At 51.7% G+C, this 15,882-nt stretch overlaps 1 protein-coding gene across 1 annotated transcript in view; it reads left to right on the top strand.

Annotated features, from left to right (window-relative positions):
• Stk10 (serine/threonine kinase 10) overlaps positions 1-15,882 on the top strand; it is an 88,070-nt gene that overhangs the window by 33,381 nt on the left and 38,807 nt on the right. The window contains exons 3-4 of the mRNA XM_051167314.1: positions 10,015-10,063; positions 10,844-10,993. Coding sequence (XP_051023271.1) covers positions 10,015-10,063; positions 10,844-10,993 — 199 coding nt within the window. The remainder of the gene's footprint in view (positions 1-10,014; positions 10,064-10,843; positions 10,994-15,882) is intronic.

Here is a 15,882-nt window from a genome sequence, read left to right on the forward strand (position 1 = left end):
GTGGACCTGGCACGGAGGAACAAGGCTGGTCCTAGGAGGCCTAGTGGGTGTGGGCGCCCTACTCAATGGCCACATTGTTTGCCTGATACTCAGAGGTGGGGAGGTACAAGGACTCCACCTACAGGGACAGGCAGCTGACAACTATGCTGGGTTTATGTTGATCTTGCTTTTTTTTTTTTTTTTTTAAGGCTGCCTTTATGACTTCCTCCTTCATGCTTTGGTTTACTAACCAGGAGTTTCTGTCTTCTGTACTGTGTCAGAGAGCCTGGAGTCCCCCCAGCCCTTGACAGGGGACCAGCTGCAGCCACCAGCCTTGCTTCCTCAGGGAGAAAGGAATCTAAAGAGGAAAGGTGGCTTGTCCGTGGATGGTCGCAGGGTTCAGCTGTCCCTATGTCTTAGAGTCACCACCAGCTTGAGTTTATGCCTCACTCTTCATACCTTTGGGGTAGTCCGTTATCCTGCCGGACCTCTAGCGGTAAAGATGGCTGTTTGTGGCTTAAGGAATGCTAATAAAATGCTTAGCATAGCCCCAGGTCAGTGAGTCTGCCCTAATTTCTGGACATCTTAAAGCCATTCAACAAACACTTGTTAATTATGTACTACTAGTCCTCTGTGCCTATGGTTTCAATGCCATCTGTACTGAACACACAGAGACATCTTTCCTTGTCAGTGTTGCCTAAACTGAGACCGACCACTCACCCAGCATTCCCATTGAATCCCTGCGGCCACTCACCTAGAGTGTTGCAGCTGCGTGGGCAGATGTGTGGGCTCTGTGTAGACATGGTGCCATTCAGTAAAGGCTTCTAGCATCAGTAGATTTCTATCCGCTGGGACCTGGCCAGATCCCCACAGGCTGATAGGCAAGGCCCGGGCTCTGCAAATGGACGATACCAACCTTTCGCAAACACAGACTCTTGTTCTGTGAAAAACTGACTACAGTCACCCTGAGACCTAAAATGTTGATGCTACAAAGGTCATACAGATTTTGAGAACCTCGTTTTCCAGATGGGGAAACTGAGACCCAGGCAGGGAAAGGGCTAGGGTAGTCTGTAGTGGGACAGTGGCCTTTTGTAGGGCCACATTCAGACCCCCCCCCTTGCTGTGTTCAGGAGTTTTACATGTATTGGTCAGCTGAGCTCCTATTCCTGGCTGGTATATGGTAGTGGACTCAGGAAAGGCCAGGAGTAGAGTATTGAGGCCCATAGCTCTGCAGGTCAGCGGGGTGGTGGTGCACCTCTGGACTGTGTGTGACTCAGTTGTCTCTGGGGTATGGTTAGAGCTGTGGCAGTGCCTAGCAGGGCTCTCTGGGTGCTATAAAAGTTAATGTCTAAGCCCTGGGATGGCCAGGCCATTCTTATCTGGGCTGGGACATCCTGGCCCCTTATCTCTGAATGAGCAGCCTCCTTAGTCTGTGTGTGCAATGGAAGGGCCCAAGGGTTAGAGCCAAGAGGCCTAGGGTTCTGTTCCTCACTGACCCAGGGCCTGTGACTTGAACTTCCTGTGACTTCCTCCTTGAGGCCGAGGAAGGGGATGAACACTCACCAGATCTCTCACAGAAGCCACCTCACCCCATCCTGGTTCTGCCTCTGTCACTATTATTTGCATGACCTGCCTCTGAGATTCATCTAACCCTAGTCATACAGATGGCAGTCATCAGCACCTACCTACTGTGTGTCAGGTGTGTGTCCTGGCTCCCTGCTACAGTGAACACCACCCCCCAGCTGAGATGCCAGCGTCTGTCGCGGCATCTGATGAAGAGCGAGTGTGATGATCTACGCAGAGCATTTGCTTAGGGTATGTCATCAGAGAAGGACTCCAGCTGTGTTAGGTGTCATGGAAGGGGAAACTGAGGCTGGCCAGCTTAGCCAGCCTGGGACCTGGGATGGAGTGACACAGCATATGTGGAAGGCCTGTACACTTGGAACTTGCTGTGATTTAGTTGGCCAACTGCTTGGGGTGAGCATTGAGTTAGGGAAGGGAGTAACACAGAGATGTGGGAGCTTTCATTTCTGGCTCCCTCAGTCCTGCACAGTTACTGGGCATTTGTCACCTGCACAGCTCAGGAGAAGTTTGGCTCCTGGGCAGCAGAGAGGATGCTGTCTGGGAAGGCAGGCTCTTTTAGAGTGGCCTGTGGATGCTAAGATGTTCTTCCAGTGATGAGAGACTACCCAAGAATGTTCAGGATGGCCCCTCACGGCTGTTTCTGTTCTATCTTGTGCCTGAAACGGTGCCTGGTATAGGGCCCAAACCCCATGAATCTCCATTCACAAATGACAAAAGCAGTGGAGCCCAGAGGCCCCAGAGCCTGGCCCCTGGACAGCTGCTTAGCCTAACTAAGGGCAGCATGATCTGCCGTGGTCTCCACTTTCCTTGGCCTTCAGCCCGACAAGCAAGCCAGTGACACCAGGCTGCCGTCACAGCCTCCCATTAGGTGCCCTCAAGCAAGGTTGCCAAGGAAACTGGGATCACCCAGATACTGAAGATGGTGACCAGCCGTGCAGGGGACAAGCATCCAGCAAGGGCTTCCCTTGGTGGAACTGCCACCTGCATCCCTGCGTGGGGAGGCCGGCTTTTGTTTGGTTTGGTTGTTTTACTCTCTGGGCTTATGCATGTGTATTTGTGTTCTTGTGCACATGCTCATGAAGGTCAGAGGTCAACTACCCCACACCTGACTCACCCACCTTATTTATTTATTTGTTTGTATTTATTTATTTTTTGAGACAAGGTCTTTCCTGAACATGGAACTCACTGATTCTTCTAGACGGGCTAAACAGAAAGCCCCAGAGATCCTCCTGTCTCCATCTCCCCAGTGCTTGGCTTATAGACGATTGTCACAGCATCCCACTTTTTTTATGTGAGTGCTATGGATCTGAATGTTACACCTCATGCTTGCACAGTACGCACTTTCCTGATGGAGCCGTCTCTCCAGCCCTCCTTATTTTTTAAACTTTCCTTCCTTTCTTCCTTTTTTCCTTCCTTCCTCTTTTCCTTCCTTCCTTCCTTCCTTCCTTCCTTCCTTCCTTCCTTCCTTCCTTTGTTGGAGGGAGAGACATCAGAGACCTGCCCTCCTGACAAGATTGTAAGTGTAGAATACACTATTGTTGATTATGGCTACAGGATAGACAACAGGCTCCAGAGCTGACTGCAGCTTGGAGCCCATTGATTGGCAGCTGGATCCTCTCCTGGATCTGTGTTGTCAGTACTGGGTCCCTGGGTATACAGTATCTATCTTTCTGCTTCTGGCTTCTCTCCCTCAAGTGTCACATCCTCAGGGCTCATATTTGCCCTCTGCCACACTGCAGACTTTTTTCCTTTGGAAGCCAACAGTTCTGGTATCTGACATACTCCATATGTCATCTGTCACGGACATATAACTTGTGTCCACACTTTGCCTTTTATGAATTGGAATTCAGTGAGCTTGGGAGTGCTAACAGCTCTTTGGAACCCTGGTTCCAATCCTTTTGGATAAATGCCCAGATGTTGGATAAGTGAATTCTTTTTTTTTTCTCTCCAGACAGGGTTTCTCTGTGTAGCCTTCTCTTTATAGACCAGGCTGGCCTCGAACTCACGGTGATCCACTTGCCTCTGCCTCCCAAGTACTGAGATTAAAGGCGTACGCCACCACGCCCAGCTGGATAAGTGGATTCTGTGTTCCATTTTGTATTTCTTGAGAAGCCCCAGGATGGCCTTGAACACACAATCCTCCTGCCTCTGTCCACTGAATTCTGGCCACCATGCGATTCCATGCTGTGTTTTGTAGCAGCCTCGGCACTTCGTGTCCCCACTTGCAGTGGACCAAGGCGCCCTTTCTGTCCCCTCACAGCACCTGATGGCCTTGTCTTTGATAACTGCAGTCTGACAGGCCGGCTCTCCTGGTATTTATGACACACTTGCTTTTACACTTGTTTGTCTTCGGAGGCATGTCCATTCCTCCCCTGGCCAGTCTTGGTTGGGATGTTCGAGTTTCTTTTGCTGCTGGATTCTGGGAACTCAGTGTGTTGTGTGGGGAACGAGCCTATTAGGAAGTGCCGGTAATTGGCAGGTGTGTCCCTGGGCTACAGGCCACTCTGTGGCCTCTGCTCGACAGAAGCGTCTGCATTGAACAGGCCCATCTGCTGGTTTCTAGTCACAGTCAGTGCCTCTATAGCTGGTTGTCACGTCTATGAAGTCACTGCCAAGACCAGCTGGTTTCTCTCAGGCCCTTTACAGTTTCCGCTTATGTCCAACCATTCATCCAGTTTCCATTAATCTTTGTGTAAAGTGAGAGTCGGGCTTCTTTCTCTTCCCATGATTCTTCAGCATCCAAACCCCATTTGTTGAGAAGACTGGGCACCCCAACTCTGACGCCCTCGCTGAAGGACACTGAGCATCTGTGTGAAGGATCATTTCTGGGCTCTCGTTATTTTGTTCATCTTTCTGCTTTTTTTTTTTTTTTTTTTTTTTTTTTGGTGCCATTACCATACCGTAGCAATTTGTGTAGCTTTGTACTATGTTTTAAAGGTGTAAGACTTCCGGGTTCTCAACCTTTTAGCTGAGGCCGAGTTCAGTAAGTGCGAGACCTCTCTAGGTGTGGTCTCCATTTTCAAGGTCGTTTCGGCTGCTGAGGGCTCCTTGACAATCCCTGTGAACGTGATTGAGGCTGAGTTTTTTCTGTTTCTATAAAAGATATTATTAGGACTTGGTAAAGATTTATGAGCCTGTGATGGCAGTGAGTAGACAGTACTGGGTGGTGCTACGTTTTAACAAGGTTAGATTACAATCAGTGTGCTTGGGTGCCTTTCCATTTCTCTTGTGTCATCTTTCCTTTCTAGCAGCATTTCTATGGTTTTCACATGATTTTTATACCCCGCAACTTTGATTTTTTTTTTCAGCTGTGAGTTTTGCTAGCCTAAGGTAGTGTTCCCCTCCTGCTTGCTTCAGCCTTTGGCCTGCAGCACAGAGTGACTCTGGGTTGACATCTGTGATGAAGACGTGTTCTGCACTGCGCACATTGAATGTCTCTTAGAGTTGCCTAGCCTTACCAGAGCCTTTAGCACCTCAAGGAGTCACCCATGAGCTAGTGCCCTCTGCAGCATGTTGAGCCGATGCAGTACATGAGCACATTAGTGAGTGTTGGTTCCTCCTTGCACTCCTACAGTGACTCCTGCTTGGCTGAGGTCTGAGCCCACTAGATAATTCATAAGCCCTGACCCTGTGCAAATGCTGGGTAGATAGCTGTTACGATGTATTGAACCGTGATAAGAAAAATGACCGTCACAGACATGTTTATTCCTTATATTTTTCTTTTTCTTTCTTTTTTTTTTTTTTTTTAATTCCTTATATTTTTCAACCCAAAGGTTGGCCAGCTCCATGAATGCCAGCCAGTAGGTTAGAGGGCAAACTTTATTTGTTACTTTTAAAATTTTTTTATTTTAGGGGAGAGAGAGGGGAGGGGACTTTTATTTATTTATTTATTTATTTATTTATTTATTTAAACTAACTGAACCTCATGTAGTTGTGTGAAAGCCCAGAGGAACTGATAGTCTGTGCTCTTACATCCCTGAACTGACAAGCTGAAGGATAAATCCCTAAATTCCCAAAGGCCAGAAACCCAAGGGAGGCATGAGAACTCAGGCTAGAGCTAAGGAGACCAGCCCGGCTCTGAGCTTCGCAGCAGATAAACGAGAAGCACAGGAGTTGAGAGCTCCAAATTACAAAAGAGGAAGAAAACCAGGTTCCCAGCATGCACTAGCCCTCCCAGCGCTGGCCTCCGAAGGCTGAGTGTGTGTGGGACCTTGTGTCTGAGTGTTGCGCAATGGGTGTCACAGTTAAGGACGTGGGCCCTGCCTGGGCCTGGCCACTTCTCATCTGCCTCGTGATAACCCTGAGGGTGTGCCAATAGCTTGTGGTTCTGAGAAAACCCATGTTTATGGGCAGCCACGGTCCCGAGGTGCCACAGAAGTGTGGAGGGCAGTGTGACTTCCCTGCAGGGTCCTCCAGCCAGGGATTGCTGTGTTCCTGCTGATGTTGGAGGCAGAGCTCAGGGCCCTTCTGCAGGCAAGAAAGCAGACTGGGGAAGAGTACCAGTATCACAGTCTCTTACGTGGAATGTCAAAAGGAACTGATGATGCCTGTCAGAGAAGAGGGGCGAATGGCCCTGTTACTGTGCACAGCATGGCAGACCCCTTCAATCCTTGCAGTAAATCTACAAGTCGATAGTCGTCTGTGTTACAGAGACTGGCAGGTGGCTCTGGAATATTCTACCCATGGGTGGTGAGGAAGCCCCACAGAAGCTTCTGGGGGCGTTGGGAGTCAGCCTGACTGCTGGCAGACATGGCCCTGTTACTCATTTTTCTGGGTAAGAAGAAAGGACAGTGTCCGGGTTTTGCTTCCTATTGCTGCTATAAAAACACCCTGACGTAGCCACTTAGAGGAGAAAGGCTTACCTCAGCTCACAGTTCCAAGTTAGCCGTTGTTGTTGTGTGGAAGTTAAAGCAGCAGGGACTTGAAGCAGCTGGTCACGTGCACTCTTGGGCTCAGCTCGCCTTCTCCACTCCTCTATAGTGCAGGCAAGCCAACGGGATGGTGCTGCCTGAGGTGAGCTGGCTCTTTCAGCTCAGTTAACGCAGTCAAGACAGTCCTCCGAGAGCCACCTGATCGTCCCTCATGAGACCCTCTTCCCTTGTGATTCTCATGTGATTGTGTCAAGTGATAACTAAAACCAACCATCACATATAGCTTTCATGGAGTCTCAAAAACAAACAGCTAGGCTTGATGCCACCCGCCTTTAATCCCAGCACTCGGGAGGCAGAGACAGGCAGATCTTTGTAGGTGCACAGCCAGCCTGGTCTATGTAGTGAGTTCCAGGTCAGGCAGAGGTACGTGATGAGACCTTGTCTGAAAACAAATGGAGTAAGCTAGATCCCAGGTTCCATAGAGGAGTCTGGCAGCAGCTTATACTGGCTGATCCCCAGCCAGGGGCATCAACTCGGCCTTCCTGAGAGGGGTGGGGTGTGCCTTCCACCTGGCTCACTACGGTCCTTCATGATGACTAGGATTTGTTCTTTCTCACCCCTGTGCTCCATGGTTCGTGTCTTCCCAGTGATTGACAGGACCCTCCCCCCCCCCCCCCCCCCCCGGCCTCTTGTGGGCCTGGCAAGGATTACAGGCAGGTGCTGTGAGGTCCAACCTGCAGTTTTCTGATGCTTAGGAGGAGAGCGAGTGGGTGAGTGAGTGGGTGAGTGAGTAAATGGGTGAGTGAGTGGGTGGGCGAATAAGTGTGTGGGTGAGTGAGTGGGTGGGTGAGTGAGTATGTGGGTGGGTGTGTGAGTGGGTGAGTGAGTGTGTGGGTGGGTGAGGGAGGGAGTAAGCAGGTGAGTGAGTGAGTGGGTGGGTGAATAAGTATGTGGGTGGGTGAGTGGGTGGGTGGGTGAGTGAGTGGGTGGGTGAGTGAGTGGGTGGGTGGGTGGGTGAGTGAGTGTGTGGGTGAGTGAGTGAGTGTGTGGGTGGGTGAGTGAGTGGGTGGGTGAGAGAGTGTGTGGGTGGGTGAGTGAGTGGGTGGGTGAGTGAGTGGGTGGGTGAGTGAGTGAGTGGGTAGGTGGGTGAGTGAGTGGGTGGGTGGGTGAGAGAGTGTGTGGGTGGGTGAGTGGGTGGGTGAGTGAGTGGGTGGGTGAGTGAGTGAGTGGGTGGGTGGGTGAGAGTGTGTGGGTGGGTGAGTGTGTGGGTGGGTGGGTGGGTGAGGGAGTGTGTGGGTGAGTGAGTGGGTGGGTGGGTGAGTGAGTGTGTGGGTGGGTGAGGGAGTGAGTAAGCAGGTGGGTAAGTGAGTGAGTGAGTGAGTGAGTGCGTGGGTGAGTGAGAGAGAGATGGGTAAGTGATGGTGGTTTTTCTTCTCTGTATACTGGTTCTACAGATGACTACTTCCGGGTGGGGGCGGTTATTGTCAGATTAGAGAGAAGCCCTGGGGAAGCTGAGGACAGTTTGCTGTTGATAGAAGGGCAGGGTGACCTAGCTGTCTCAGAGCCACATCCTCCCTTCCTGTGGGCAGTGGTTTGCAAGCAGACAAGTACCCTTTTTCCATGGCAGCTTTCTTGTGGCATGTGGTGGGGCTGATGGGTCAAGACTGTCTGCTGCTCCTAACCTGGTACCTCTCATGTTGCCAGCCCAGATCACAGCCCACCTGGCAGCCTAGGACTGCAGTCTAGCCTTATTGGACCTTCTGTGGCCCCCTGCATCCCAACACGGTTCATCCCTCAGTACAGCCCAGTGATCGACCACGGCTGGGGTCAAGAACCTCAGTAGTCCCTTTTAGAGCTGAGCTGAGTCCAGATGGTTGAAGGGGCCATATGGAGATGCGGGCCTGGGTGTGGACCCGTTGTGGCTGTCTCCAGAGCCTTTTCTCATTCCATCCTTATCTTTACATTATCCAAAAGCTTCTAGAACAGTAGTTTTACAACCTGTGACTCATGACCTTTCGGGGGGTCAAATGGCCCTTCCATGAGAGTCACCTAAGACTGCTGGAAAACACGGTATTTACATTGCAGCTCATGGTAATAGCAAAATTACAGCTATGAAGTTGCAATGATTTTGTGGTTGGGAGGCACCACAACATGAGGAACAGAATTAAAAGGTTGCAGCATTAGGAAGGTTGAGAACCACTGCTCTAGAAGGTCAGACGGGGGACCCATCCTACAGTGCCTTCTACCCCTATGTGGTAGAGCTGGTGGGGCCACCTGGGTCATGGCTGGATGCGTCTTTCCTGTTGAAAGAGACCCAGCTTCTTTGTTACCCATGGTCTGTCTCTGTGCTAGGTTCCATCACAGGTACTGAAGCGGGAGCTGGAAGGTGACAAAGATGTGCTTAGAGTGCTCCCGGAGGATCAAGGATGAGAGTACTCCAGGAGGAGCAGGATGAGTGTTCCAGGAGGAGCAAATGAGAGTGCTCCACGAGGGAAAAGGATGAGTGCTCCAGGAGGATCAAGGATGAGAGTGCTCCAGGAGGAGCAAATGAGAGTGCTCCAGGAGGGAAAGGGATGAGAATGCTCCAGGAGGAGCTGGATGAGAGTGCTCCAGGACGAGCAGGATGAGAGTGGGCCAGGAAGAGATCGTCTGTGCATTGTTCTTTGGTCCCTTGTACTAGCTACTGCTGGTTTTCCTCAGGCCTACCACCTGTTAGGTGTGAGGTTAGGTCTGTGGGGTGGATGGATGCATGCATGGATGGGTGGGTGGATGGATGGACGGATGGACGGACGGACGGACGGACGGACGGACAGATGGACAGATGCCTAAGGGTTAAAAAGCCTGCTCTCCAGTCTAGGATCTGCCACCAATCTATATGGCCTTGCTGGGACACACTTCATTCTGGGCTTCTGCTATTCATTTTAATTGAGCCCTGCCCCCAGGCCCTGGTGTTCTGATGGCCTGAGTCAGCTGGGGCAGGGCTCTGGCAGGTGGCCTTGGCATAGGGTTCTGAGAGGCTGCAGCCACCTTGGCTTTGGTAAGGAGGTTCCCTGAGGCTCTTGGACTTAGAGCCTAGGGAGTTGAATGGGCATAGGAAGCAGGGTTGGCTCTGGGCTGGCTGGAGGGCCATGTGGGCCGTTAGACCTGGCTGTAGAAGCCATTGCTGAAGCTGCACGTTTGGTGGCAACTTGCTTTTTCTTTTCTTTCTTTCTTTTTTTTTTTTAATATTTAATTATTTATTATTATGTATAGAGTGTTCTTTCTGCATGTATACCTGTAGGCCAGAAGAGGGCATCAGATCACATTACAGATGTTTGTGAACCACTATGTGGTTGCTGGGAATTGAACTCAGGACCTTTGGAAGAGCAGGTGGCGCTCTTAACCACTGAGCCATCTCTCCAGCCCAACTTGCTTTTTCTTGGAAAGATAAAGTACCATGGCATTCTCCCTGGGTACCAGAGGCTCCTGTGAATGTGGGGAGCGGAGGACAGGTGGACATGTCCCCGCAGGAGGGGCAAGTGGGACAGACACTGGGGTGCATGGCTTGGCCAGGCTCATGGTGCTGCTTTCTTTCCTACAGATCATGATCGAGTTCTGCCCCGGGGGAGCTGTTGATGCCATCATGCTGGGTAAGTCTGTCTTAAGTCTCTGGGGACTCGGGACTTGCCCTGAGTCCTGCATCGTACTCCTTGCCAGCTCTGACTAGTCCCTCCCTCCCCCTCTGGCTTTCTTCCTCTCTCCTGGTATAGAGAGAAAGCTGACCCTGCCCATGACAAGCACTCACTGTGCTGTGGCTTGAGCGTGTCCCCCTAAGCCCATGTGTTCAACCCTCAGATTCACCCACAAAGTTTGGAGGTAGGGCTCTGGGAGGAAATTAGGGTAATATGAGTTGTCAGGCAGCCCCTATGGTGGCATTAGTGGCATGCTAGCACACTTGCTGTCTCACCATGTGGCGCAGCATGAGGACCTCAAAGGTGATGCCATGCTGTTGGGACTTCCAACCTACAAAACCACGTACCCTTTCTGTACCAGTTACCACAACAAAAGGCACCAAGATGCTCTGAGTCCTGCCACAGACGTCCTGTATCTCAGTGGGCTAAGCTGAATTCTAACACCTTGGATCTCTAAAGTGACCTTCAGCAAGTAGCCCCTTTGAGCCTTGGTGACCACATCTGTGCACTAGGGAGGACAGCTGTGTCAGCCCCAGGGTTGCATCGTGGGGCCAGGATTGGTCTCTATGCCAACGGGCTCCTGGCAGTGCTCCCACTGCTGTGCTAGAGACAGTGTAGTGCAGATCTGGCAAGAGCCTGGTGCTGGTGCTGTGGTAGAGTCAGGGTATCAACCAGGAAAGGGCCTGGTGCTGGCCCAGCGAGTGCTGCGCAGTTGACAAGAGTGCTTCTCTTTTCCAGAGCTGGATCGAGGCCTCACCGAGCCCCAGATTCAGGTTGTGTGCCGCCAGATGCTGGAGGCTCTTAACTTTCTGCACAGCAAGAGGATCATCCACCGCGACCTGAAAGCCGGCAATGTGCTTATGACCCTGGAGGGGGACATCCGGTTGGGTAAGAAGGGCTTGCGGGGTAAGCTGTATCTGACTGAAGGTGTCCTGGCTATGCCTCCTGGCTTTTGCAGCAGAAGGGGGTGGGGCCTAGGCCTGGTAGTGAGTATGGGGTCCTCACTCACACAGCTACCCCTGCACAAGGTACCATCAGTGTTTCTTCTGGCCTTGGACCACATGCCATTCTAGAGCCAGGACCAGGGGACATTTGGCAGCACAGAGACACGGGGTGAAGGCGTTGCTTGAACCTTGAGTGGAGGCCAGGGATGCTGGCCAGCATCGAGTGGAATACACATAGCTCATGATGCCAGACCCTGGCCCTAGCGTCCAGGTTGACAAACTCAAATGGGAGAGACCCCATATGTACACACCTTACCTGCTGAGCCATCTTGCTGCTTTCCCCCTGAATGGTTTCAATACACTGTTGGTTGAATCCACAGATACAACCGTGAGTGTGATAGAAGGTAAACCAAGTATCAGAATTATTATTATAATTTTTTTGCTTTTGCTTTTGTTTTTGTTTTTCAAGACAGGGTTTCCCTGTGTAGCCTTGGCTGTCCAGGACTCACTTTTGTGGACCAGGCTGGCCTTGAACTCACAGAGGTCCACCTGCCTCTGCCTCCCTGAGTGATGAGATTAAAGGCATGTGTCACTATACCCAGCTCAGAATTGATTTTTTTGGGGGGGTGGGGTTCAAGACAGGGTTTCTCTGGCTGTCCTGCTCTGTAGACCAGGCTGGCCTTGAACTCACAAAGATCTACCTGCCTCTGCCTCCCAAGTGCTGTAATTAAAGGTGCGCACCACATTTTCTTCCTTTTCTTTGTAAGATTGTAGCTAAATGCCACATGTGTGCCTGCTGCTTCCACTGTTGCCCATTGTCATTCTCCAGAGGTGTGGCTCTGAGCACCCCTGGCCCTTCATCTTCCCTTCTGCACCGTTAACTAATATGCCTGTAATTCCGCCATGTGATGGGTAGCACACGCTTACCATACAGTCGCCAGCACAGGAGGGGTCAGGGGAGAGAGCCTGGAGGTACCTCCGACTTCTTCTTTTGTTTTTTCGAGACAGGGTCTCTCTGTAGACCAGGCTGGCCTCGAACTCACAGTGATCCACCAGCCTCTGCCTCCCGAGTGCTGGGATTAAACGCGTGCACCACCACGCCCGGCACCTCCGACTTTATGTGGACATATCTACCATGTTGGTCCAGGGTGCCTGGCAACGCTTCTGTGTGCATCCTGGTGGCTGCTGGGTGCAGGTGGGTGGAGAGAGCTCATGCAGTAGGGAGTGGCACCCTGGTTCTGACTCATTTGATAGCATTCGGCTCCACTGCCCAGGAGTGTCCGATACTAGTTCCTTGCTCCATTCCCTACTCTCAGCCTTGTCCTTCCAGGATAGACGTGTCAGCCTTTTTACTTTCTCTAGTGGGGGTCTTGGTGTTTCAGGGATACATAAGCTGTGCCATAGAGCCCCCATGAGAACTGTGGGTGAGGGCAGAAAGGGCGCAGTCAGCGGAGGTGTGCTCTGCAGCATTTGGCAGAGGGCTCAGAGAGAACCCACAGCTATCAAGAATAGAGCCAGGGGCTCCCCCTGACTTGGGATTGTTTGAGGCTTCTCTCATTACCCCCATATCTTTGTACAACTCAGAGCTTCCTGGAAGAATTGCTTGTCTATTCTTTCTCCCTGGCAAGGGTGTGGGAGATGACATCTGCACACATACTGTGTGAGAGAATAGGTGAGCTGCAAAGTATGGCAGCCAGACTCCACAAGCCTGGTTCAAGTCCTGCCTCTGCCAGTTCCATTGTGTGGTCCAAAGATGAGTGTTAGTGGTTCAGACCCCAGCTCTTATCAGCAGCGAGGGTATAACAGTGGATCCTTCTGGAAGAGTTATGATGACTGAAGGGGTAAAATGACAGCAGTGTCATATTGGGCAGATGCTGGGCACCTGTTCCTGCCTTGTGATGAGTATTTGCCGCTGTCTCGGGTTTCCTGCCTCTGAGATTCCTCTGTTGTCAAGTCTGGCTTGGCTCCAGCTGCGCCATTCTGCACTGACAGTTGGATTGTGTTTGTTCAGAAAGAGAATCTGCAGCCTTAGGACGTTGGGATATTGTCAGGGTGTGGCCTCTGGAACGAAAGGATCTCTCTACGTTGTCCCATCAGAGTTGGGTCACCTACCCCTTTTGAGCCTGGCTTTCCACACTCAAAGTGCTGCCTCATGGACTGGGAGTGGGGGTGGGGGTCGCTTCATGCAGCATTTCGCCCTGTCGGCCCGCACAGCTGAGAGGGCCAGCAAACATGGTGGACTGCTATGAGATGAGTGGCCAGCAGGCTAAACCAGATCGGTACAGGAGCCAGGGGAGAGACGGCAAGAATTGTGTAGGGACCAGGCAAGGGGAGGGAAGCCAAAGCTTAGCCCCTGGGAGAGAGAGGTTTAGCATACCCCCAAGGTGAGAAGTCCTGGGAGGATCTGCGGCTACCACGTGAGACTTGTCCCTTGTTTGAGACCTGACATCCAGGCGCTCCTTGTGGGACATGAGGCAAATGCCACAACTTCCGTGGTCTTTCAAGGGCTGAGGTGCCAGTCAGCGGTCCAGCAGCTCAGACACCCAGCGCGAGCAAGTCCGCAGCAGTCATGTCTGCCGTTGCCATTGCTTAGTCGGTCCAGATACCTAGGGATCCTGACTCAAAGGCCCTTTGCCGTGCTGGAGGCCTGGCTAGTAGCTCAGCAGGGAGCCAGTCACCTGCTTCTCACCCCCATCTTCACTTCAACCTGGCACCCCTGACTGCTGCTCTAGCAGAATAGGTCTAGGGCATTATCCAAGACCCTCAGGAGATATCTGGAACCCCAGGTAGCAGCAAACCTTCTGAGGAGTAGGTTCCTTCCTATACACACACCCTACAGCAAAGTGTCATTTATGAATTAGGCAGTGGACGTCGGCAACAGTGAGGAATGACAACAGGGGTTATCTCAGGGTCATTGTACTAAAGGGTACATGAATGCAATCTGTCTTAGTTATGGTTGTCATTGCTCTGATGAAACACCAGGACCCAGGCAAACGGGGAAGGAAAGGGTTTATTTGGCTTAAACTTCCACGTCACTGTTCATCACAGAAGGAAGTCAGGACAGAAACTCAAACAGGGTAGGAACCTGGAGGCAGGAGCTGACGCAGAGGCCATGGAGGAGTGCTGCTGACTGGCTTGTTCCTCATGGCTTGATCAGCCCGCTTTATTATAGAACCCAGGACACCTGTGCAAGAATGGCCCCACCCACAATGGGCTGGGCCTGCCCCATTAATCACTAATTAGAAAATGCCCTACAAGCCAAGCATGGTGGCATACTCAGGATGGCAGAGACAGGCAGATTTCTGTGAGTTCGAGGCTAGCCTGGTCTATAAAGTGAGTCCAGCATACCCAAGGCTACACAGAGAAACTCTGTCTCCAAACAAACAAACAAAAAACAAAACAAAACAAAAAAAAAGAAGTTGCCCTACACTGAGGTCTTTTTTCCTCCCCCATAACTTTTTATTGATTCTTTGTGTCACATCAAGCACCTCAGTCCCACTCATCTCCTGTATCCGCCCTCCACCCCTGCAGCCTCCCCGCCCCCTGCACAAACAGGAATAAAGAAGACAAAACGCATGATAGAAAACATCGTGGAAACCAGTGCTTCCCACAGTACATCCCTCTGTCCACACGACTTCACCTGCAAATGTTCGTTGCAATGAGTCATGGTCTGGCTGGAGATCGCTGGCTTCTGTGACAGCATCAGTGTTGGGTCCTCACGGGGACTACTCCTGGTTATCCTGTTGTTGTCCTGTGTCATGGAGATCCTGCAGCTCTAGGACAGCAGGACCAGCCCTTCCACATTTCCCACCCCTTCACAGACAATGTAGATTCTGGGCTGAGCCAACCCAAAGCCGTGGGTCTGGGCTTGGTTGGTAGCTGAGCTGGTCAGCCCACGGGCTGTCTTTATTTGCACCACCAGGGCGAGCTCTCCAGCACTGCGCTTGCTAGGCCACCCAGTGCTGCCATCACCATCAGCAGAAGGCAGGGTCAGCTCTCCCTCTCTCATGCCCTTGGGGGCAGGCTCTCCTGACTGCTGAAGGGGGCAAGAGGCGAGCAGAGGGAAGGCATCCTCACTCTTGCACCCACTCCATCTGAGGGCAGATGTGGGGGGGCAGCTTTCCCTAGCTCACGCCCACTAGGCCTACTTACTTGGGCCTGCTCGCCTACACCACCACCCCATCCCCCGCCCCACTAGGGGTGGCTCTTCTGTGCTGTCCAGCTGAGGCGCAGGGCCAGCTCTCCTGAAGGCCACAGGTGGCGAGGGCAAGCGGGTGGAGGACATCACTCCCACACCCAGGCCCAGTGAGGTTTTACGGTGGCGTTTTTCTCAATGGAGGTTCCCTCCTTTCAGATAGCTCTAGCTTGTGTCAAGTTGCCATAAAACCAGCCAGCCTGACTCTTTCTCTATTTGTTTTTGTTTGTTTTTCAAGACAGGGTCTCTCTGTGTAGCCCTTGCTGTCCTGTACTCGCTTTGTAGACTAGGCTGGTCTTGAACTCACAGTGGTCCACCTGCCTCTATCTCCAGAGTGCTGGGATTAAAGATGTGCGCCACCATGCCTGGCCTCTCTTTCTTGACTCTTAAAGAGCTAGGTTGATAATGTTTTGCTGACAAACTAAAACCACAAAAAGCTGAGCTGCACTTAAGTGGGTACGGTGGCAGCTGCACTGTCGTGCCGCTGTTGAATACCTGGTAGCTTCTTCATCCTCCAAAGCCACTGGCTGCATTTTACAGAGGGGGATTTTGTGGCCTCTTTGGGGAACACATAAGCCCATCTCCTGTGTGTGAAGTCAGTGAGCGCTTATCTCCTGGAGCCAAAAAGAGAAAAAGAG

This window comes from Acomys russatus, chromosome 25 (assembly GCF_903995435.1).
Source record: "Acomys russatus chromosome 25, mAcoRus1.1, whole genome shotgun sequence".
Taxonomy (NCBI): domain Eukaryota; kingdom Metazoa; phylum Chordata; class Mammalia; order Rodentia; family Muridae; genus Acomys; species Acomys russatus.